General features: G+C 46.6%; 1 protein-coding gene across 1 annotated transcript in view; it reads right to left on the bottom strand.

Annotated features, from left to right (window-relative positions):
- The window catches only part of tbc1d19 (TBC1 domain family, member 19), a gene marked incomplete at its 3' end in the record, with an annotated part of 94,080 nt that overhangs the window by 23,071 nt on the left and 45,476 nt on the right, over positions 1-25,533 (bottom strand). Inside the window, 3 exon segments of the mRNA XM_084312183.1 lie at positions 2,230-2,292; positions 4,909-5,054; positions 22,354-22,575. Of these exon segments, the coding sequence (XP_084168309.1) occupies positions 2,230-2,292; positions 4,909-5,054; positions 22,354-22,575 (431 nt within the window).

Here is a 25,533-nt window from a genome sequence, read left to right as displayed (position 1 = left end):
AAACTGAATCATTTTAAACTATTTTTACTATTTGTGTTACTGAAAACTGTAAGCGGAGAGCCTATTGGGATGCTAGATCCTAATGTGAAACACTGTGATTCTACCTGTCTATCTTTTTATGCTCGCTTATGCCTGTATTTTTTACTGTTGTGAAGCACTTTGAACTGCAACCTCTGTATGAAAAGTGCTATACAAATAAAGTTATTATTATTATTATTATTATTATTATTATATATATACATTATATACATATTGAAAAACATAGACATCCTTCAACCTGTATCACTGTACATATTAATACTACAACTCTGTACATACATCTGATTAGCAAGTTTCAAGTTCAAGTTTCTTTAATAGTTGTCATACAGAAGTACAGAATACTTTTATACAAAATGCTTCTTACTGTTACGCTCCAGAGACTGTGCAAGACAAGATAAGTATGAAATAAAATAACATAGTATAGCATGTAAATTAGAAGTAAAAAAAAAATGAGGTCACAGTGTTCAGTATAGACATATGTACAACGTTCGATGCAGAATAGACGTAACTGAGTTACCATATAATATACAATATACAATACTGTGCAGTGTACTAATATACAATACTATATAGTGCAAGGCAGAAATGGGATGAGGTGCAATTTAGGTACAATTTACAGTAGGTGTACGAGTTGTAGTGCAAATCCTTTATCAATAAATATAAAGTGTGTTTGTGTGATCTAAAGTGTGGAGAGTGGGTGCTGCAGTGTGTCGTTTGTTTAAGTGAGTGTGTGCGTGTGGGTGTGTGTGCTGTGTGAGCACTACACTCAATAGTATTAATTTGTATATTTTGTACCCAGTTTAATCACCTGTACATCGTATATTACTATTGCACTTTACTGTTACATTTGCACTCTGGTTGGATGCCAAACTCCTTTTCGTTGTACTGTATTTGTGCTGTATAATGGCAATACATTTGAATCTAATCTAAAAACAAAATACTGCCGCAATAAGGTTTTTGAATGGACTGAGAGGTAGAGGAGACTAAATAGCTAATGGATTAAAATCTATGTAGTGGTCTGTAAGACATCGGGTGTCATATCGCGAGACATGGCCTTCTCTCTTGTTTTTCTTCAAAGGAGTCCCCCACCGACTGGTGGCTACTATCAACTGAAGTCAGCCTGTGCACGTTCACTCAGTCAATATTGACAAGTGTTTTTTTTTTATATGATCCGTTCATGCGCACACCTGCGTACCGGCTGATAAGCCACCTGGACCATGACATAACGTCTCTGGGTCTCAGACGTCGCTCTGGGCTCAGCGGAGCCGTCCGCCGGTCCGCCGCGAACAAGGCAAATAAAGGCTGTGACCACCGGAGCGGATAATAAGCCGCGGGTCACGTCACCGCGGTAACGAGAAACCCGGACGCGTCGGTATCAACACGAGCTTAGCCGGTCGGAACATTCAAACGACTGTTTGAAGATAAGAGCCCCCCGTCCCCTGCCTGTGCTCTTATCTCTGGCGCGGTGCGAGAGGTTCATAGTGTGGCATTGATCTTCACAAGGTGAAAAGGTGCGTTTGATATCAATGTGAGACTTGATCCGGAAAAGCTTGGGTCGCGCGGATGCTCTTTGTGTGGCGGCGATGAGCGCCTTCCTCTGCGCCGGCGAAGGAAACACCCAGTTAATTAAAAACATTCAGGGTCCGCTGCGCGCGAGAAATTTGAGGAGAAAATTCAGCAAAACGCAGACGCTGATGTAGATAGATTTTGAATCCTCCAGTACGAAAATAAACAGCAGCGAGCCAAACCAAAATACGTGCATGTCAGGCAGGGGCTACGGATGAGAACTAGCTCATTAGCTAATGCTAGCACATTTACATCCATGGGGAAATTGAAAGTGTTGATTGATGTCCATTGTCTTCTTCACTGGTTTACCATTATTATTTGGAACATTTCCACACAAGGCCCTTCTTATTCTTCTTCAGGACTTTTCTTAATGATCAACCCTCTGCCTTTTCCTACACTCCTTGTCTCCTTGTACTCAGAAGTGCAAAAGCTCCCTATACTATTTGAACAAGATGTCTTGTGTGCGATGGTTCCTAAAAGAAAAACTGGAGAAAAGGGGATGGTGTGATGGAGAGAGAGAGAGAGACAGAGTGAGAAAGACAGAGAGAGCGAGAGCGAGATAGAGAGAGACACAGAGAGAGAGAGGATGAAAGCTGGGGAGGGAGAGGCAGGGAGGAAGCCCACCTGATAGAGGAAATCTTCAAACACAAAGTAGTAGTCGTCGTTACTGGCCGTGAGCTTCACATCCTGTTGGAGAGGACAGACGTTACATGAATGACGTCTCTCACTACAAATAAGTAGATTACAGTTTCTAGCGCCTGTGCCGCTAGCCCCCCTGGACCCCCCCCCCTCTCTGTTAGCTCGGCACAATCTGAATAATAAAATAAAAACCTCTCAAAACACATCTCTACCAACTTGCCTGCCCTGTTTAGAGACTGTACTGTAATGTTTTTATCCTCTTGCATTTGGCTGTTTTGTATTCTTGCGTTATATGATGCACCTTGTATTCATCCTTGTGTTATATGATGCACATTGTATTCATTCTTGTGTTATATGATGCACATTGTATTCATTCTTGTGTTATGTGATCACTGGCACCCCCTGATCCACTGTCACTGTCACCCCCTGATCCACTGTCACCCCCCGAGTCACTGTCACCCCTTGATCCACTGTCACTGTCACCCCCTGATCCACTGTCACCCCCCGAGTCACTGTCACCCCTTGATCCACTGTCACTGTCACCCCCTGATCCACTGTCACCCCCCGAGTCACTGTCACCCCCTGATCCACTGTCACTGTCACCCCCTGATCCACTGTCACCCCCTGATCCACTGTCACCCCCTGATCCACTGTCACCCCCCGAGTCACTGTCACCCCCTGATCCACTGTCACCCCCGAGTCACTGTCACCCCCTGCGCCACTGTCACTGTCACCCCCTGATCCACTGTCACTGGCACCCCCTAATCCAGTGTTTCTCAAAGTGGGGGGCGCGCCCCCCAGGGGGGGCTCAGAGGCATGACAGGGGGGGCCTTGAGATTAAAAAAAATAAATAAAAAATTTGGATTACAGAAAATTATCACTAAAGTGCTATCTGTTGCAGCTGCACTGTTCTCCATGAAAATACCATATTTGGATAAGTTTGACCATTTCTCAAAATCTGAAAATCATTATTTAATAAAACACAGAAAAGGATCACCAAGTTACTCTCGATAAATTTTTTTTTTACAGACAACATTGAGACAAAGCTTCCTGACACATCTCCATCCAAACTCTTGGAAGAACTCATTGAAATCTCATCTGATACCACCTGGAGAGCTAGTTTCAGAGTGTGGTGCTGAGTACCAAGTATCTCATGATGCAGCAGTTAAGGTGTTGATACCATTCAGCACCACATATCTGTGTGAAGCTGGCTTTTCATCCATGACAGCTCTGAAAACAAAATATAGGGCCAAGTTGAGCCTTGAGGATGACATGCGTGTTGCCTTGTCAAAGACTGACAGCAATAAAGACTGTTTGCTTATTTCCTATGTTCGCTTTGTAAATTCCCAGTCACTGAGTGAAGATCTGCTGTTTTGCAAATATGTCAAAAACAGAGCGACAGCTGATGAGCTCTTCAAAATGATTACCTGACAGAACATGGACTGAAATGGGAGAACTGTGTGGGCTTTTGCTCTGACGGTGCGCAGGCCATGGCAGGGAAAAGGAGGGGGCTACAGGCGCTCATCAAGGGGGTCTCGCCAAACGCGCAATGGACGCACTGTAAATTCACAGAGAGGCGCCAGCGTCAAGACAGCTTAGCCCTGAGCTGAATGAGGTTGACAGAAGTTATAAACGTGGTAAATTTCATCAAAACCCGACCCCTGAAAGCGCGCCTGTTCTCTGCGCTGTGAGGAGATGGGAGCTGACCATTCTGCAGTGCTGTTTCACAGCGAGGCAAGGTGGCTCTCGCGAGGGAAGGTGTTGTCAATTTGAAAGGTCACGATATTGGTGTTATTTCAATAAATTTAAACATGGCCCATTTCATGACTATTTTGTTGGGGCGAGGGGGGGGGGGCCCAAGATATCTTGGTCCGCCAAAGGGGGGCCTGACAGAAAAAGTTTGAGAAGCACTGCCCTAATCCCCTGTCACTGGCACCCCCTGATCCACTGTCACTGGCACCCCCTGATCCACTGTCACTGGCACCCCCTGATCCACTGTCATCCCCTGAGCCACTGGCACCCCCTGATCCACTGTCACTGTCACCCCCTGAGCCACTGTCACTGTCACCCCCTGATCCACTGTCACTGGCACCCCCTGATCCACTGTCATCCCCTGAGCCACTGGCACCCCCTGATCCACTGTCACTGTCACCCCCTGATCCACTGTCACTGTCACCCCCTGAGCCACTGTCACTGTCACCCCCTGATCCACTGTCACTGGCACCCCCTGAGCCACTGGCACGGTCACCCCCTGAGCCACTGGCACCCCCTGAGCCACTGGCATGGTCACCCCCTGAGCCACTGGCACTGACACCCCCTGAGCCACTGTCACTGTCACCCCCTGAGTCACTCTCACTGTCACCCCCTGATCCACTGTCACTGTCACCCCCTGAGTCACTGTCACCCCCTGATTCACTGTCACCCCCTGAGCCACTGGCACCCCCTGATCCACTGGCACTGTCACCCCCTGAGCCACTGTCACCCCCTGAGCCACTGGCACCCCCTGAGCCACTGGCACTGTCACCCCCTGAGCCACTGGCACTGTCACCCCCTGAGCCACTGTCACCCCCTGAGCCACTGGCACCCCCTGAGCCACTGGCACCCCCTGAGCCACTGTCACCCCCTGAGCCACTGGCACCCCCTGAGCCAGGGTCTCTCCCGCACCTTGTAGATGAGATTGTCCACCAGCAGGTCATGGTGGATGACCCCGGCCTTCAGCTGCTCGTAGTGCATCACGTCCTGAACAGGCAGAGAAGAAGAGCTACGGTCACCAGACACTTCATCATAACAACCCAGAATATGCTTTGATGCTAGAGGGGCAAAAAAACGAAAGAGAAACACTGACTTTACCAAAAAAGGCCAAACCATTCCAAAATAAAACCCAAGAGGTTTTTGTACAGTATACGCAATAAATTTGCGTTACGACCACACAAACCGAAAGATAGTGTATACACTTGATGTGATGTTGGAATTAAAATGGATTCTGATCCAATTGTTGACTACTCTGTGTTTGAGATTAGGAGCGGGTGTGACTCTCTAATGCAATAGACGCAGATTATCTGAGAGGGGAAAAGAAAAAAGGTAATTAAGAACCGATATTCAAACACATATCTTGGGAGTTCAGGAATGTTTAACTCCTTTATTTCGGAAGTCCATAATCTACTTTATGGATGCCGTTAAAGGTATGATCATCATACACCTCTAAGCAAAAGAGTCCCGCTTAGTGTTACTGTTACTTTATGTGTTCTGGTCTGACATGTGGGTTGGAGTTTAGTAATTTATTATACTGTGAATTCCTCCAGACGTCTTTCTTGGCAGAGCCTGAGGTGTGGCCAACAGTAGCAAGCCCCCCCCCCCCACACACACCCTATACCGACTGAAATCCAACCCAAACAAAAAACGTAAACAAAGCGCAGCGTACCACCTTGTCTTTTTTAGTCCCAGAGGTCGCCGTTTAACGCCATCGCCGATTCTACCTCTAAATCAAAAGTTATGTTCGTTCGCCGACACTTGAGACAAGCAGGATCCGACCGGCGCTAAGAGCCGGGAAGTGTTTCGGCGGCGTGGTTAAACTCAAGAGACAGCCGTCTCCGGCTCAGGATGAGGCCGCCGCGGAGACACCAGAGGACGGGGGCGAAAAGAGATGAAAAGAGGGTAACGAGGCTCCCTGAGAGACGGACGAGAAGAGGGAAGAGAAAAACTATCACGCGGCCGCTTTCTTTTTTTGAACAAGGTTTTTTTATTTGAAATCTTTGTTTTAACAGGCGGTCCCACATGGGCCAAAAGAAAATAAAAATAAAATAAGGCCCTCCCTCCCTCCCTCCCTCCCTCCCCCACCCCTATACCAGACAAAATCATTCTACAATATCTTAGATCATTTATTAATCATTGTTTTTCCTTTTAGCTTTTAAATCACCCGACAGCAGTCACATATCTCTTGCATTCTGCAGATAGAGAAGAAGAAAAGTAAGAACATAATAGAAAAAATAAATAATAACAAGCTGAGAGACCAGGAAGGCCAGTCAGATCGCCTCTGTCACATTATCCGCTTCCATACCCTCAAAGAAAGTTAGGAAAGGATCCCAAATATTGTGGAATTTTTCAGTACAACCTCTGATAGTATACCTGATCTTCTCCAGTTTAATATGATACATGACCTCTCTCATCCAGTGGCCGTAGACAGGTGAACCTGGGTCCTTCCATTTGAACAGTATCAGCCTTCTGGCCAAAAGTGAACAGAAGGCCAGCATTCTAGATTCCCACCATCTAAAGTGGATGTCCGCTGGGGCCAATCCAAATAATGCAATATATGGTGATGGCTCCACTTCCTTTCCAAATATCTTAGAGAAGGTGTCAAAGATGGTCTGCCAGTAGGTGTGCAACTTTGGGCACGTCCAGAACATGTGAAGCAGAGTGGCTGGAGCCTGTCTGCAGCGGTCGCATAGAGGGTCTATGTCGGGATATATCTTAGAGAGCGTGTCTTTAGACCAATGCAGTCGGTGTACAATTTTAAATTGGATAACCGCATGTTTAAGGCAAATGGAAGAGAAAATCCCCTGTATTATCTTGTCCCATGTGACCTCTGTGATTGGTTCACCTAAGTCAGTCTCCCATCTGCCCCTGAGGAGGTCTAAAGGTGTCGAGTTGCTTCTATTAAGTAGTTCATAAATTCTGCTTATAGCCTGTTTATGGATCAGTTTACAGTTCAAGATTGAGTCTAAAAGGGAGGCAGGAGGACACACTGGGTAGCAGTCCGAGTTCGAAGTTACGAAGCTCCGGAGTTGCAAGTATCTATAGAAGTGTGACCTAGGGATCTTGTATTTCTGTACTAGCTGTTCAAAGGAGGCAAAGTTGCCGTCTATATAGAGGTCAGAGAGCGTAATCACTCCACTCCCAACCCAACTGTCAAAGGCCTTATCCATCGTTGATGGGACAAACATGTGATTTCTTGTGATCGGAGCAGCCAGTGATAGTTCCCTGAGGGAGAAGGTTCTTCTAAATTGGTTCCACACTTTTATCGAGTGGATGACAACTGGGTTTGAGGTAAAGCTAGATATGGGCTGTGTGAATGGGAGCTTAGCACATAACAAGGCAGATAGGGAGGTGGATTTAACCGACGCCCCCTCCAGTACTGTCCACCAGGGGGCTGTGTCCTCCCCCTTTACCCAGTATAATAACGATCTTATGTTTGCTGCCCAGTAGTAGTAAATAAAGTTTGGAAGTGCCATCCCACCCATTACGCGGGGTCTCTGCAGCATAGATCTTTTGATCCGGGGCGGTTTTTTGTTCCAGATAAAGGAAGATATCTGGTTGTTTATCTTGGAGAAGAATGTTTTGGTCAGAAAGACTGGAAGACTCTGAAATACATATAGAAATTTCGGCAATACATTCATCTTTATTGTGTTGATTCTCCCACCCAGGGATAGCGACAGGGGGTCCCAACGTTCAATATCTCTCGCCAGGTTGGACAGTAAGGGTTGATAGTTAGCCATATATAGGTCCTTATGTTCATGCGTGATCCATATCCCGAGGTACTTGAACTTTTTAGGGCAAATTTTAAACGGGAATGTGCTCAGAGGTATCCGATCCGCCGAGGTGCCGACGGGCATCAGTTCGCTTTTTTGAATGTTGATTTTGTACCCGGATATTTTGCCGAAGTCCGCAAGTAGGGTCATCAACCGAGGAAGACTCGTTTGGGGTTGTGATATATACAACAACATGTCGTCCGCGTAGAGCGAGACTTTATGCTCCGAGCCCGCGCGCATGATCCCCTTGATATCGGTGTTCTGCCTCAGAGCCAGCGCAAGGGGCTCCATTGCGATCGCGAAAAGGAGTGGAGATAAAGGACATCCCTGTCTCGTACCCCTATGGAGTTCAAGGTAGGTGGATAGATTGTTGTTGGTGCGAACGGCAGCCATCGGAGACGTATATAGAATTTTAATCCAAGCTATGAGTTTAGGGCCAAACCCAAACCTCTCCAGAGCGTGAAAAAGATAGTCCCACTCCACCCGATCAAACGCTTTTTCCGCATCAAGGGAGAGGACCACCTCAGGTGTTCCGGGTGGAGAGGGGCTATACAGGATATTTAGGAGGAGTCTGATATTAAAGAAAGAGTACCGATTCTTGATGAAGCCTGTTTGGTCCGGCGAGATAATCGAGGGGAGAACCCCCTCCAGACGACGGGCCAGAACCTTAGCGAGAACCTTGACATCGGCATTAAGGAGGGAAATTGGACGGAACGAGCCGCATTCCAGTGGGTTCTTGTCTTTCTTAAGGATTAAGGAGATAACCGCTTGGCGCATGGTCGGAGGAAGAGAATTTGTTGAGAATGATTCATCAAATACGGCTAGCAGCAGCGGGGACAGCTGGGTTGAGAATATTTTGTATTTTATTTTTTTATTATTTTTTTAAACAAACACATAAACAAACATGACAACACACGATAAGATATACAAGCATTAGTTGACAGTGCACATCCAATGAAATCACATTTTAGTTAATTGTCTTATATAGGATATACCCTTAATACCTGTTATCTAAAAACCTACCTACCTTGAGAATATTTTGTAGAAGTCTGTAGGGTAGCCGTCTGGCCCCGGCCACTCTGCATAGATCTAATCGCTGACGTAATCTCCGCAACCGTAAGTTCCTCCTCCAGATCTGCGGCCCTCTCTGGGTCGACTGTCGGGACGCGGAGGGTCCTATAGAAATCGCCTAGCGTGGAGGGCCCCACTTGCGAGTCCGAGGTGTATAACGATTGGTAGAACGTTTTAAAGCTTTTATTAATTTTAAGGTTGTCAGTGGCTTTTGAGCCCCGCTCGTCGTTGATAGTGATGGGCAAGTATCCGTCCGGCCTTCTCCCCATGTTCATAGTACCCCTGTCACGTTTTAGTAATGAGGTACTCAGCCTGTCGCGTTGACAGGAGGTCAAACTCAGTTCGCAGCGATATACGTTTTTTCAACGTGTCAGTTGATGGCGAGTGGCTATGTAGTCTATCTAGCTCCAAAATCTCGTCCGTCAGTTGCTTAAGGCGTGCCGTGTTTATCTTCTTTTGGTTGGCGCAATATGAAATCACCTGTCCCCTTAAGTACGCCTTCAGTGATTCCCAAATGGTTAAAGAAGACATTCCCGGAGTCTTATTAATGTCGAGAAATAATGTAATTTCCGAGGTGATGAAGCTTGTGAAGGCTTCCTCCGACAGGAGCAACGGGTTGAGTCTCCACTGGCGGTGGCCGAGCCATGTATTCGGGATACTCATTTTCATAACTAAGGGACCATGGTCTGAGATAACTATCGCTCCGTATTCGCATTTGGTTACGAGGGGAAGGAGTCTCTTATCCAGGAGAAAGCTGTGCGCGGGAAGGTATTATTATGGACCGGGGAAATAAAGGAGTATCCTCTGGATGTAGGATTACGAAACCGCCACACATCAGCTACCCCATATGATTTAAGAAAGCGCCTGATTGCGCGGGCCGAGCTGGACTGGGGGGCCTTTCTGGGCGAGCTACGGTCCAGCACCGGGGAGAGTGCACAATTCATGTCGCCGCCAAGGATGAGATGGTGCGAGGTCATATCCGGTAGGCGAGAAAAAAGGCTGGTGAAGAACGAAGGGTTGTCCCAGTTTGGTCCGTAGATATTAGCCAGAATGACCGGAAATGAATGCAGTTTCCCCACCACTATAATATAGCGCCCTGCAGGGTCGGCCTCTACACTTGACATAGTAAATGGCGTGTTTTTATCTATCAAAATGGCTGCTCCTCTGGCCCTCGTGTGGAAGTTGGAGTGATACATCTGTCCCACCCACCCCCCCCCCCCCCCCCCTCAGTCGAACATGGTCCGCAGTTTTTAAGTGTGTCTCCTGTAAAAACGCTATGTCTACATTGAGTTGTTTTAAATGTGTAAGTATCTTCTTACGCTTTACTGGGTGGTTGAGTGATTTAACATTCCAACTCACGAAATTGACAGAGCACCCCTCCAGCCCCATGGTATCACCCGTGTCGATCATAGTAGATGAGAGAGGCCATGCTTCTGGAACCTATAGAGAGCTCAGCACAAACAGACGTCTGATCAGTTAAGCATGTTGAATGTACAAGTCCGGTAACCGCCCCCCCCCCCCCCCCCCCCCCCGACACCTATAAAAAACAAGGTGCCCAAAATACCCTTCAGAAACTAATCCACACATAATGTGCTTGTGTTGGATGTGCTCTACCTATGGAGCCAGCCGCTCAGGCCCCCGTCGAGCCCCTTAGGTAAAAGAAAATAATAAAGAGAAAGAAAAGAAAGGTAAGAGTAAAAGTTTTTACTCAGTTCTTGGTATTATATAAGGTCTTCAGCTGCCCAGTGGGATACACCCAACCAGGTAAGGTAATATAGGTGGCAACGGTAAACGGTAAGCATAACAATAATATATTAACATTAACAACCTCACATCAAGCAGGCCCCGAAATAAGGCAGAACACCTTACTCCCGAGCAAGGGCAACCAACATGCCCTGTTAAACACAAAAAAGGGTGCCTGATTGGGTGATATAGAATAAATTGGAAGAGGTGTGGGAGTGTGCGTGTGTCCATGCGTCTACAAATGGGTGTGTACCTGGGCATATGCCCTTCAGTGTTCGTGCACGTCAACCTATGTGTGTGTGTGTATGGATGTATCGGACACAGCCAAGGTGTAAGCGTATGGGTGTGTAAGCGTGAGTGTGTGAGTCCATGCCCCCGTATCTGTATAATGTGTAAACGTGTATGTGTGTCTACATGTGTGTCTGTGCATGCGCGTAATATGCGCCCACGTGTGTGTGGTACGTCTAGAATCTCTAGATCAGGGATCGGCAATAAGCGGCCCGCGGGCCGACATTGGCCCGCCAGCAATAATTTCTGGCCCATCAGATTCTTTTGAGAATATGATATTTATGTGACGCGCGGGAAATATTCACTCGGGACGCCAGGGTGTCTTTTATTGTGAAGCTGTATCTATCTACCGGTAGTCATCAAAAGCATGTTTGTCACTATAGCCAATTGAAATGCTAGAAATGGTCACGTGGACTGGGAGAACCAATGGAATAGTCCCACCGGGCCCGTGTATATTTCCCTAACGAACTTTCACTTCCGCGTTCGAGATGCGAGCGAGTTAAAAAAAACTGGGAAATATAACGCTTCTTTTAATAAACAGGAGCCATACTTAAAATACGGGTTTATCGCAACAGGTCGGTGATTCTTGCGTGCCAAGCCGACGTCCTCTCTGCATAATATGTGGCGACAACAACAACAACAACAACAACAACAACAACAACAACAACAACAACAACAACAACAACAACAACGACGAGGCAATGATGACAACTGTGTTCAAGTTGGCAGATAAAGTTCAGATAAAGCATTCAACGCCAATCTGGAATTGGAGGGCGGCGAGTGGATATGACATGTTTCAAACATTAGCAGGGATTTTGGAGGACTTAACAACAAACAAGGTATGGTGAGTCGTGTTTTCATGCATTCTGATCTGTCCATCACCCGCCGCGGTGATCTGCAATGAATGAATGAATGAAAACTTTATTTAACAGATTGCAGAATGGGTACAATACAGTACGGCGCAATACACACAATTGTTAAGGGGATGCAGACCAGAGAAAAACGTTTGTCTTTTTTCAATATCAGTATATTAAATTAGCCATTGTTTTTGATCCTGGCCCACCAAGCAACGGCTTGGGGAAAATCTGGCCCGTGGCCAAACCTAATTGCCGACCCCTGCTCTAGATAGTGCATCCATTAGGTGTGCGAGCACGTGTGTCATCGTAGGTGTGAGCATGTGTGTACATATTTATATGTCTGTATGTGTATACACACATTGTCCTATTGGGGCCAAAATTATACACATTATGTTCACATCACCTGTACATCATAAGTAGAGGGCAATGAATTTGCTGGAGATTGGTGAGTCACCTAGCTTGATATATGGTATCCAGTGGCGTCCTCTCAATGCTAGGCAGATGATGCTACACATAGATGATCACACAGTAGACATTACAGTAGCCTCTATAAATATATTGTCCTGTTGAAGTTAATATGATACATTGTTCACATCACCTGCATATCATAAGCAGCACGTACACACCGATACATCTCTCTTTCTATGTGGTCTCACCCGCTGTTGCGTGTACAATGTTCTTTCTGACGTAGTTCATTGCTTCACCTGCATCGATGAACTCTTTATCTTTTCCCCCGTGCGTGATGCGAAGTTGGGCTGGAAAAAGAATGCCGTACCGGGTGCCCTCACGACCGCGTAGTAGCTTCCTCACCTCCGTAAACGCAGCCCTGGCCTTCGCGACGCTCGTGGCATAGTCGGGGAAGATCGCAATAGGCATTCCGTTGAACTGTATTGGGGCCCAAGCGCGCGCCCGGCTCAAAACCTCGACACAGTCCTGGTAGTAGTGGAGTTTAGCCACGATAGCACGAGGCTTCCCGTCCGTCCTCTTCGGCCCCAGTGTTCTGTGCGAGCGGTCTACCAGCACTTCATTATCCATTTGTAGCACGTCTCTCAGTAGTTTTGAGACCGACGCAGTGGAACTCGAGCCTTCCGTCTCAGCCACCCCAATTATCCTCACGTTGCACCTCCGCATTCTTCCTTCCATGTCCTCACACTTCCCTCTGAGACCCGCCATCTCTGATTTTAAGTCTTCGACTGTGGTTTGTAGCGTTACCACCTCGTCCGACCACCCTCCACGTCTTTAACACTTTGGCTGCCATGGGTTAAATTCATTATCAACCGTAGGTTGCCGGCTCTATTTGTCTATAGAGAAAGTCCCCTTCTTTGCAGGGCTATAACTTTTTAAATTCTATTGCTACATTGCCATTATTAGGGCCCATTCAAAGTCCTATATGTATTGTTCATTGTGTAGCAACGTTAAACTTTTTCATTCACATATTCATAGTAAAGTATGGTCTAATGTATAAGTATGTTTTCATCTCTTTCTGCAGCTTTCTCCAGAACGTGATCTATAGCCCCAAATACATTATATTGATGATGCAATACAGTTTTATGGCAATCAGCGCGATATAAAAAATTCCAACTAGACGTACTTCTAGAAGTTACTACACGTCATCTGATGTTGACCGGATGGGCTAGGGGGCGTTTATAATTCCGTGGGCAGCGTTATACCAATCATCTAATGTGGGTCAAATGTTGATAATAGCAGTTAGTATCGAATACGGTAACTTTACATGCTAAAACTCACCCCAGTCTCCGCGCGCCGTTGGGCGATCATCGTAGAGTAGAAATTTTATCATTATGGGATGTAGATTTACCCGGTCCATCTCCAGCTTGTATAATGGTATATACGTCCAAATCATGTTGTTTATCGAGTTATTGGCAATCGATCGCTATGTAGTGTGACGAGCCAGAGTCCCGGGACATGTACCGAGTGCCCGGAAGTAATACGGCCGTCCAGCACAACCTCTACGGCACTTCCTGTTAAGCGATTGCGCCGATCGGCCACCAGATGGCGCTCCTGAACCGCCAGAGAGCTCAGTGGGTCCTCCTGGTGGATCTCAGACCAGCGGAGGGGACATATGAATCCCATCCCAGATTTTTGAAATATTGATATTAAAGACGCTGTAAAGCGTCTTCGGCAACTTGAGCATGGCCGGGAATGACGTGTTTAAGCGTTTCCCGGCACCCAAAGTGTTAACTGTAGCCTCCATTTTGTTCATGTCCACACGCAGTGCCGCTACACAGCTTCGCATTTCCTCACTCATCACTTTCAAATAGTTTCTGATAAGGTCGAACTCTTTGGAAAGTGCACCTTTCAATTCCGATTGTATTATCTCTGCGAGTTCCGATGTCAGCGCGAGGAGAATCTCCGCCTTTAAGGCTGTGGTATCCACGCCGGACATCTTTGACGGTGTGGACGGTGGTGGGCCAGAAATGGAAGTCGAGGCTTTTTCAGGCCTACTTGGAGTCGAGACGTATCTGTATTTGCGTAGGTTTGATGCCATCGGTCCGTGTAAACAATGACCATTGGTTTGAACAAATGTACCCTGAGTAAGATTCACTAAGTTTTGTAAATCCGTAAGCTTATTAAATTAAGATAAAATAAAAATTAAGAGGCTCGACGGGAGCTAGAACAAACAGCGGGTTACTCCATTGCTCGCCTAGCCACGCCCCCCCACGCGGCCGCTTTCTGGCGTTTTGTAAAGATTGATTCCTTGGAGACAGGAAGGAAGCCAATCATCTGGACAGTATCAGTAGTATCAGTAGGGGAGGGAGGGAGGGGGGGGGGGGGTTGTGTTGAAACTGTTTTGGAAATGGGATAGCTCTCTGTTCTAGGTAGGATCCTATCAGTTCCAAAACGGTTATATTTGTGGAATAGTTTAAATCTAGCAGAGGTGAGGTGATTTTTTGTTTGTTTTATGTAAGGGATAATGTATTATGTATGTATGTACGAGGTCATTGTCGCAAAATAATTGACTGACAAAGTTTAAAAAAAGCCGCCTCGGCGAGGTGTTTTAAACGTCAGTGAAGGTCAATTATTTTGCGACAATGATCGAGTATAGCTATACATTATCCCGCTTATTACATGGCTAACTTACTAACAATATACCTAATTCATTTTACATCGACTCGCAACACTGGTTCTGGCTCCGCTCGTCGCTCCGCCCCCTGTCATCGCCGGCAGTTTCCCCGGCAGCAGAACACCGGCAGTGTCTGATTGCACTGATGTCAGTGGGCTTGATTGCGAACAGCTGCGCACAGCGGTCATTATTGTTCCACAGCGATCATTATTGTGTGATAATGGACCTCTGACGCGCGCTATTGACCAATCACAAGCAAGCATTTCGGCAAATGTGAAAACGCCATGTAATAAATAATAATATATTAGATTAGATTTAGATTATTAGATTATATATTGTAAATATATTCATTGTAGGGCAAATATAATTGAGGGCTGTGGTGGAAATATGTTTATGTCATTATATGCCATATGCTGTGGGTCACACGATGGGTGTTCTTCAGAGCCATAACATAGCTGTGTGGGAAACTGCTGTTTTCCTTCCAGGATAGCCATAACATAGTCGTAGTATTGATTATTCTAAACCACCATCTTGTTCTTTCTTGTTATTTTCCATTCTCCTACATCATTTTCATGTATTTAATTGTATGTCTGACCAAAGTTAGTTCTCACTTCTCGGTCAGACATTTTGTGTTACATGTTGTCTCTGGCTGTGAACTGAGCATTTTTCCTTGTGTGGCCATACAGGAATAAATCTATCTCATTTTTATTCAACTTTGGACTCAGAAATTGTTTGTAGCTCACATTATCTATTAGTATTATATTTTTCCACAACAGAGCATACATACCCTCATCTCGCACCTTGTTGCCCATATGCACATGTCCAGAGTTAATTATATTGTATATTGTTTACACTGCCTTTTTATTCTATTTTTATTTTTACTTCTCCACTGTACTATAATTCTGTGACCTGTACCTGTATGTCTTCTACTACCTGTACCTCCCCTCCCCCCTCCCCCATGCTGCTTTGATACCTGAATTTCCCCAAGGGGATGAATAAAGGAATATCTTATCTTATCTGATACAGACACAGACGGGCGGCTCAGGTGAAAACTGCGTAGGGGATCTCATGTAGCAACAATAAAGCTCAAATCCGTGGTGTTTAGAGACTCCAGAGCCCTCGTGGCCTTGACTTACGCAGCGGGTCAACAGGCCGTGTGGCTTAACACCCCCCCAGACACCCAACCTTGAGTCGTGTTTTGTTTTGAAGCTCAACCCAAATTAAAATGTGGTTTTGTGGGAACATTGTTTAACCTTTATTCAAGGTTGACCTTTATTCAACCATTTATTGTATTATTGTTGTTGTTTTGTATATGTGTAATATGGACCTTGAGTCTGGAATACAGTCTTCATCATCCTCATCATCAACCAGACGGGTCACTTCGATATATTTAGAGGGGGTGATCATTTTCGCTTCATCACTTTCCTTTTCATTGAAGTCAGTATTCAAATTATACCCATCCTGACCACTTCAGCCAAGGGTGTTGGTTTGGTTTCAATATTATACCACTTGCTTTCCTGCATTCTGGTGTACTTTTCTGCACCAATTTGTGCATTTTTCTGCATCAATTTATGATGGGGAAAAAATTATAAAAAGAAAAAGACAACATTCAGGTACCCGTTGAAACAAATATAATGGAATATAATGCAGTAGGGCTCTCAGGCATTCTGTATACATATATATATATATATATATATATATATATATATATATATATATATATATATATATATATATATATATATATATATTTATTTTTGAGGGGGACAAAATGATATTATTATTTATAAATTCTTCTCAATATTGAGGAGGACATTTCCCCTGCAACTCCCCCCCCCCCCCCCCCCAAATCTACGCCCATGACTTCAGCCAACAGACCGGGCAGGGCAGGTATGGGCAGGGTAATAGCAGAAAGACATAAATATAGTCAATACAATTGTATCTGAATATAAAATAAATGAGAAAAAAGAATATAGAAATAAACTGTGTGTAAACAATCAAATTAACTCGGAATATAAGAATATGAGAATGTAAGCAGTGTAAACAAAGGTGCAGATGAGGGTCAGTACGCCCCATCAGTTATATTATATGTTACAATAAATATGGGCAATAAAGAATTCGATTCTGAATATATACTCGATTTCGATTGAATTGCAGCAGCGCCAAGAGGACGGCAGGTTTTCTAAACACACATCAGTCAGAATTGAATCAAACGCTGCAGGGTGCAAATATTTGCACGGCTCAGTAAACGGAGGCAGTGGCACACGGGCCGAGCGCTCGCAGGCTATCTGGAGGATGGCATGTTTGTCCTGGCAGCGCCCGGGGGCCGTGCAGACACTCTCCAGGCCTCTCCCGGCTCTCTGCCTCCTCTCCCGGCTCTCTGCCTCCTCTCCCGGCTCTCTGCCTCCTCTCCCGGCTCTCTGCCTCCTCTCCCGGCTCTCTGCCTCCTCTCCCGGCTCTTTGCCTCCTCTCCCGGCTCTCTGCCTCCTCTCCCGGCTCTTTGCCTCCTCTCCAGGTCTCTCCCGGCTCTCTGCCTCCTCTCCAGGTCTCTCCCGGCTCTCTGCCTCCTCTCCAGGTCTCTCTGCCTCCTCTCCCGGCTCTCTGCCTCCTCTCCCGGCTCTCTGCCTCCTCTCCAGGTCTCTCTGCCTCCTCTCCCGGCTCTCTGCCTCCTCTCCAGGCCTCTCCCGGCTCTCTGCCTCCTCTCCCAGCTCTCTGCCTCCTCTCCAGGCCTCTCCCGGCTCTTTGCCTCCTCTCCAGGCCTCTCCCGGCTCTCTGCCTCCTCTCCCAGCTCTCTGCCTCCTCTCCAGGCCTCTCCCGGCTCTCTGCCTCCTCTCCCAGCTCTCTGCCTCCTCTCCAGGCCTCTCCCGGCTCTCTGCCTCCTCTCCCGGCTCTCTGCCTCCTCTCCCGGCTCTCTGCCTCCTCTCCGGTCTCTCTGCCTCCTCTCCGGTCTCTCTGCCTCCTCTCCAGGTCTCTCTGCCGCCTCTCCCGGCTCTCTGCCTCCTCTCCGGTCTCTCTGCCTCCTCTCCCGGCTCTCTGCCTCCTCTTCAGGTCTCTCTGCCTCCTCTCCAGGCCTCTCCCGGCTCTTTGCCTCCTCTCCAGGCCTCTCCCGGCTCTCTGCCTCCTCTCCCAGCTCTCTGCCTCCTCTCCAGGCCTCTCCCGGCTCTCTGCCTCCTCTCCCAGCTCTCTGCCTCCTCTCCAGGCCTCTCCCGGCTCTCTGCCTCCTCTCCCGGCTCTCTGCCTCCTCTCCAGGCCTCTCCCAGCTCTCTGCCTCCTCTCCAGGTCTCTCCCAGCTCTCTGCCTCCTCTCCCGGCTCTCTGCCTCCTCTCCAGGCCTCTCCCAGCTCTCTGCCTCCTCTCCAGGTCTCTCCCAGCTCTCTGCCTCCTCTCCAGGGCCCTCATTCATCAACGTGTGCGTAGAACATGTTCTATTTCCACACGTAAGCACAGAATTTAGAATGAGTGTACGCACAGGAAAGTCGGGATTCATCAACCGTGCGTACGCAGGTCCTATGCTCCTCCGTGTTGATGAATACCACTTTGTTCTACCGTCAATGCTCGTGCATGATTATCCATATATGGTCATGAAAGTGAGGAAACACCCCCCATGGGATGTGAAATAATGGACTGACCCGAGCGGAACTCTGAGAAACTTCACGGAGATTGTTCAATGTTCACTGCTGTCGAACCAAGAAGACACTATCGCGTATTATGGGATAAATAAAAGGCGGACTTGTAAACGGTGATGTCAGATATCAACGGCTCCCTAAGACCATTGCTGCAATTCTGCCTGGACAGCTCAAAATACTAATAAAGACCGTTCGTTGACCACTGTTTGGCGTTGGTTGTGTGTCATTATAACCGTGCTGTAATATGAATGCCTTTATTAGTTGTGTTCGATTGGCTATATGATTTTTAGAGGCATACTACAATCTATTTTGATGTCAGTATTGGGTAGCCTATATAAACAATAATACGAGAGCATATACAAGAACAATGAATCTTACTGCCATGTATGATGTAGCAGATACGCCATGTGTAGCTTGCCTATATGTGATCAATACAAACATGAACTTGAATTCCATCATGTCTGTGTGCGGGTCACTGCGGGAACTCACAAGGCTGTTGTCACAATGTAAATAAGAACGTGCACTGAAAAGTTACAGTATGTAGTTGGTTGATTATTTGTATGACAGTCAGTAAACCCTTGCAAAAAGTATCCGTTTTATTTAATGAATTGAAAACATTCAGCATCGCCTTCCTCCCGGCATCCAGCAATAACATGTATCAGGCAAATGCGCATCGCAACATTGACTGAGTGGAATCCCTTTCTATTCACATAACTGCATTTGTGATGGAGCTTTGACAGCTACAGTAACAGTCTATTGCTCGATCCATCTCCAATATCACGATGGACCGTGCCGGTGGCAAAGACCCGAGGGTGGAGAGGATCTTGAATGAATTCCATCATCATATATATATGTTGTGTGTCTGTCCACTATGTTTGTTACTTTGTTATTCCCCCCCCCCTATCTATGTAAAGCGACCTTGGGTCTCTTGAAAGGCGCTATATAAAATGAAGCTATTATTATTATTGTTATTATTATTATCATCACATCTGTGCGGGAGCTCACAAATAGACTGTTAGTCTCAGTGAAGTTTCAACGGAGGTCATCTATTCTAACCAACAAATTGAAGTAGAAAGCATTTCGTGACCAATCTTATTTGGAAACATGACACACAAAATAATTTGCTTTTTATTTGAAACAATATCTAATCGCGTTTGGAGGTTGGTGTTTTGCGTCTGCCCCCCCCGTGCCAAACAAGCAGGCCAACCTCTTGTTCGCGTGTGAGCCCGTTATAATTACACTACTGTCGCTATTTTACAATGAACTATAATGAATTACGGGTCATACAGAAGTTGAACACTAATGCACGGAAGCTTATTTCCGCCTTGAAACTAATGCAGAACTGAGGAGTGCTTATGCGTAGTAACGATATTCTACCACTGGGCGTCAGCTAAGTGTGCTCTGACCTGTGCGTAGACGTAAACACGGAGTCAAGTTCAAGTTGAAATTGATGAATCCCACTCTTTGCTTAGAAATGATCGTACGCACAGGGTAAGCACAAATCTGTGCGTAGAACACGTTGATGAATGAGGGCCCAGGTCTCTCCCGGCTCTCTGCCTCCTCTCCAGGCCTCTCCCGGCTCTCTGCCTCCTCTCCCAGCTCTCTGCCTCCTCTCCGAATGTAGGGATCAATCTGCGTCAGCAGAGTAAACTCCTGTATACTTTCCAACACATTTAACTATAGGTATATCTTCCTGGACATTTAACTATAGGTATATCTTCCTGGACATTTAACTATAGGTATATCTTCCTAGACATTTAACTATAGGTATATCTTCCTGGACATTTAACTATAGGTATATCTTCCTAGACATTTAACTATAGGTATATCTTCCTGGACATTTAACTATAGGTATATCTTCCTGGACATTTAACTATAGGTATATCTTCCTGGACATTTAACTATAGGTATATCTTCCTGGACATTTAACTATAGGTATATCTTCCTGGACATTTAACTATAGGTATACCTTCCTGGACATTTAACTATAGCTATACCTTCCTGGACATTTAACTATAATAATAATAATAATAATAATAATAATAATAATAATAATAATAATAATAATAATAATAATAATAATAATAATAATAATAATAATAATAATAATAATAATAATAATAATAAATCAAATTTATATAGCGCCTTTCATAGAACCCAAGGTCGCTTCACAATCAGGACAAAAAATAGGGCAAGGAAAATAGGGGGGGGGGGGGGAAGAGTGGATGAGGGAAGGTAAGGGATAATGGACCTAATCTAATCTAAACTAACTGATGGGGAAAAGCCTTGGTGAAGAGGTGTGTTTTTAGAGCGGATTTGAAGGTGTCCAGGGTTGGGGCGTTGCGGATTTCGGGGGGGGAGAGAGTTCCAGAGGGTAGGGGACGCCACGCTGAAGGCTCTGTCCTCAAAAGTCCGTAACCTGGTGCGAGGGATGGAGAGGAGACCTAGATCAGAGGATCGTAGGTTCCGGGATGGAGTGTACTGGTGGAGGAGATCAGACAGGTACCGGGGGGCGAGGGCATGGAAGGATTTGTAGGTGAGGAGAAGGAGTTTGAAGGTGATGCAGAACTTGACTGGAAGCCAGTGGAGGTGGATGAGGGTGGGGGTGATGTGCTGCCAGAGCCGCTGACAAACTGAGATCTATTTGTGAGATATGAATAAAACCATGACAGAGCTGTACCGGTGATGCCTAGGTTGCCGGAGAGGCATTTGAGGAGGACTGAGTGGGATATTGTGTCGAACGCCGCGGAGAGGTCGAGAAGGATGAGGAGGCTGATGTGTCCGGAGTCTGCAGCAAGGAGGAGGTCATTAGTGATCTTGATGAGGGCGGTCTCTGTGCTGTGATGTGCTCGGTAGGCTGACTGAAGGGGTTCGTAGAGCTCATGGTTGGACAGATGTTGATGAAGCTGGGCGGCGACTGCCCTTTCTAAGGTTTTACTTAGGAAAGGAAGGTTGGAGATCGGCCGGTAGTTGTCCAGCACCTCAGGGTCCAAACCAGGCTTCTTTAGGATGGGAGTGATGGAGGCGGTTTTGAAACAGGAGGGAACTATTCCAGATGACAGAGAGGAGTTGATGATGTCCGTTATGATGGGGCAGAGGGTAGGAAGGCAGGCCTTGACCAGCACCGTAGGCATGGGGTCGAGGGAGCAGGTGGAAGCTTTGGCTCTGGTAACCAGCTTCATGACCAGCGGAACATCCACTGGGGAGAAGGAGGAGAGAGAGCACTGGGGATGGAGGGATGTAGCTGGGAACATGTAGTCCGGCGTCAGGGGTAAGTGAGGAGGGGAGGGGGCGGGCACCGTGAGTTGTTGGTGGATGGAAGTCACTTTAGCCTGGAAAAAGTCAAGGAACTTAGAGCAGAGGTCAGGAGCATCAGCAGTGTGGGAGGCAGTGAGAGGGCGGAGGAGACGATTTATAGTTGAGAAAAGCGATCTGGGGTGATTTTGCTGTGAGGTGATGAGATGGAGTAGTACGCGGTCCTGGTCTTGGAGAGAGCCTCTCTGTAGGACCTCATGTGGTCGACGAAGGCCAGACGGTGGACGGTGAGGCCAGATTGCTTGGAGAGTCGCTCCAGTCGTCGACCAGCTCTTTTCATTGAGCGGAGGTCAGAGGTAAACCATAGGGCAGGGCGAGGAAAGGACACATTCCGGCTTCTGAGGGGCGCCAGAGAGTCAAGGCTGAGGGAGAGGGCGGCATTGTAACAGGCCGCTAAGGTGTCCGGGGAGGTATCGGAGGGAACCGGGGCCATGTGGGTAGTGATGAGGTCAGATAGGGCTGATGCACACACTGACTTGGTGTCCCTGAATGTGAGGGTGCGCGTTGGGCGCTGCCTGGGCGGGGGGATAGGGACAGTGAAAAGAATGGCATGGTGGTCAGATACCACAAGGTCTAGACACTGCAGGTGGGAGGGGGGGTTACCGGTGGAGCAGACCAGATCCAGAGTGTGACCTTTGGAGTGGGTGGGGCCCTGGACATGCTGCGTGATGCTGAGGCAGTCCAGAAGCGACAGGAAATCGGCGGCAAAGTTGCAGTTGGTGGAGTCAACATGAATGTTGAAATCTCCGAGCAGATAGGTGGTCAGGGACCTGGAGCAGAAGGAGGACAGGAGCTCGGTTAGCTCTGACAGGAAGGTGGTGGAGGCTTTGGGGGGGGCGGTAAATCAGGGCAAATTGAGGTTGAGGTTCAGGAGATCCGGAGAGAGAGAATGTAATGCATTCGAATGATGCGAGACCAGGAGTGGGGATCTCCTTGACCTGGAAGTCTGTACGATGAATGACAGCCAGCCCGCCGCCACGGCCCGTGGAGCGCGGTTTCTGGAGGTAGATGTAACCGGGGGGTGTAGCTTGGTTTAGTGTGATGAAATCCAGTTTATTTTGCCATGTTTCAGTCAAACATAAAAAATCCAGTTTTCTTTCAAATAATTGGACAATTTGTGAATCCACCAGCTACTTGTTCATTTATAGGAATCCAACGGAGTACCGTGTCATAGTGGACTTCCGTAGGATCCAGAATAGTGTGCGTTTTGCCGAGAGACTACAATAAAAGCCCTCTGGTATTGTAAACACTACGAGCGAGTTGTCGGCTGTGTTCATTCACTCTCTGCGCATCTACATCAAGAGACCAGGAGCTTAGGCTCACAAACAATGCAGAGTACTCAGGAGCAGGTCAACAGAACCATCCACTATACGACAGGCCTTTCTCATCCTTGAGACGACAATGACAACCAGAGGAATCGACATCATAGGAATCAGCGAAACACACTGGACGGGGCAAGGAAAAGTGGAGCTTGCAACCGGAGAATCCATAATATACTCAGGAAGAGATGATGACAACCACAGACAAGGGGTGGGCATAGTGATGTCTAAAAAAGCAGCAAGAGCACTGATAGACTGGACACCAGTCAGTGAAAGGATCATTCAAGCTAGGTACCATTCCAAACACATCAAGCTCACAGTTGTCCACATCTATGCACCCACAGAAGATGCAGAGGATCAAGTAAAAAATGAGTTCTACAGGAGACTGCAAGATGTCCTAGACAGCAGGAACCAGTGGCGGCTGGCCACTAGGGGCGCTGGAGCGCCGCCCCCCCCGGTAAAGAGAGCAGGAGAAGAAGAACGTTTTATTTAAATTTTAATTTTAGACCCTTAAAAATAAAATAAACATGTTTAAAATGAATAATATTTACTCATTTTAAGTATGTTTGTGTATCCAATGCACAATATAACATTAATATATCAAATATAAATAATTGTTTTGTGATTCACATGACGTAGACTCTCTGAGGCTGGGCGAGACGTATCGCGCACAGTGGGCGTGCACTGGTTTCATCGCTGTATCCACGCAGCCAATTAAATAGGTCTAGCAAATACATTTCGCATATCAGTGCGTTCAAATATGATGGAATATGATGGAATCGGAGCACGTTTTCTAGCGCACCAAGCAAGCAGGGTCCTTCCGGATGATCGGATCCTTCCGGTGTTGTAGTCCGGATATTTTGCTACCTTGGCTGGTAACTGGATGCAGCTAACGACGGTGGACTGTTTAAACGTTACTGGAGTTTCTTTTTGAGTGGATGTAAAAAAAAGTGGATTATGGCTGTTGTGGACTGGACAGCTGAATATCTCGCCCCATTCAACCCTTGTGATGGTAAGTAAGTCTTGTAACGATAGCTTGCCTTGGATTCCACGTCATGCAGCTGTGTGTGTCTGTGTGTGAGAGAGAGATAGAGGGGGTCGGGGATACTAATTAATTTCGCCGCGGGGGGCATAATCACCCGGACAATATAATGGTAACTTGTTTAAAATGACAAGATATACATCTGTGATTATTATTGGACGGATCTGAATACGAGAGAGAGAGAGAGAGAGAGAGAGAGAGAGAGAGAGAGAGAGAGAGAGAGAGAGAGAGAGAGAGAGAGAGAGAGAGATTCGTCCAGAGCGAAACCCGACACCTCTGCACACACTCCGGAGGGAGAGAGAGAGAGAGAGGGGGGGGGTGGGAGAGAGAGAGAGAGAGAGAGAGAGAGAGCTTCTTCCAGAGCGAAACCCGAAACCTCTGCACACTAGGGATGTGCATCTCCTCACTGAGGCCGATGCGATGTGCATCTCGATACGGTGCCAACGATACGATACATTAACGATACATTTGAAGCACCGGGTGATGCGATGTGATATGATTCACCCCCTGTTGAGATACGATACGATTCGATACGATTTGATTCAACATAATGCGATTCGGGGCGATACGATGCGATTCAACACGATGCAAAATAATAATAATAATAATAAATAATACAATTGTATGGTATGACAGAGGATTTGGTTGTATTCCTTATATGCAGCTTATATTATTATTAAAAATAAAATAATCTACTGTAAGACAATTTATATAAAAACTCTTGGGTGCTTAAGAAGACTTTTGCATAAACTGTCTTTTCTATCCACTTTAGCTAAAAACACACGAGAGAGAGAGAGAGAGCCCCTCCCCGTCCTAGCAGCCGTCGACAGTTGATGATGTCACACACTAGACTAGGTCACTAGGATGCGTCTATACTTTTTTCCGACCGTAGCAGCTCCATTATGTCAACAACACGGAGCCAGCCTGGATGGATTGCATGAAGCGATATAATTAAGAAATGAATAACCAATAAATGTGAAGTTATCTTTGAACCCCTGTTGTCAAGCGTCTTCAATATACCCCCCCCCCCCCCTCACTAATGGTACTGGTGTTGCAGAGTCACTTTAGTTAGACACTAGTTTAGCGTTAGCTGAACGGCTAACTGGCGTTAGCCAGAGGCTACTAGCGTTAGCATGTTGAGCAATTCTATTCATGTCTCCTCGACTTCCACTGTTTGTTGATAACTGTGACGCGGCTCTCGCCTTATATGTAGTAGCGAAGCAATAGTATCTGCTGTGTGTGTGTGCAGTCACAGTGCACTGCTGACAAGTGGATGAGAGGAAATTATATCAATGCATCGGTTTTTGACGATGCAAAGACGCTACAACAAGATGCATCGCGAGTTCAGCCTGACATTTTGCCGGCGCGGACTTATTCCACCGGTGCACTTGCATCGTGAACGTGTATGCCGGCGCACCGATG

This window comes from Notolepis coatsorum, assembly GCF_963971535.1.
Source record: "Notolepis coatsorum genome assembly, chromosome: 4".
Classification (NCBI taxonomy): Eukaryota; Metazoa; Chordata; class Actinopteri; order Aulopiformes; family Paralepididae; genus Notolepis; species Notolepis coatsorum.
The sequence above is the reverse complement of the archived record's forward strand: the minus strand, read 5'-3'. Positions and strand labels throughout refer to the sequence as shown.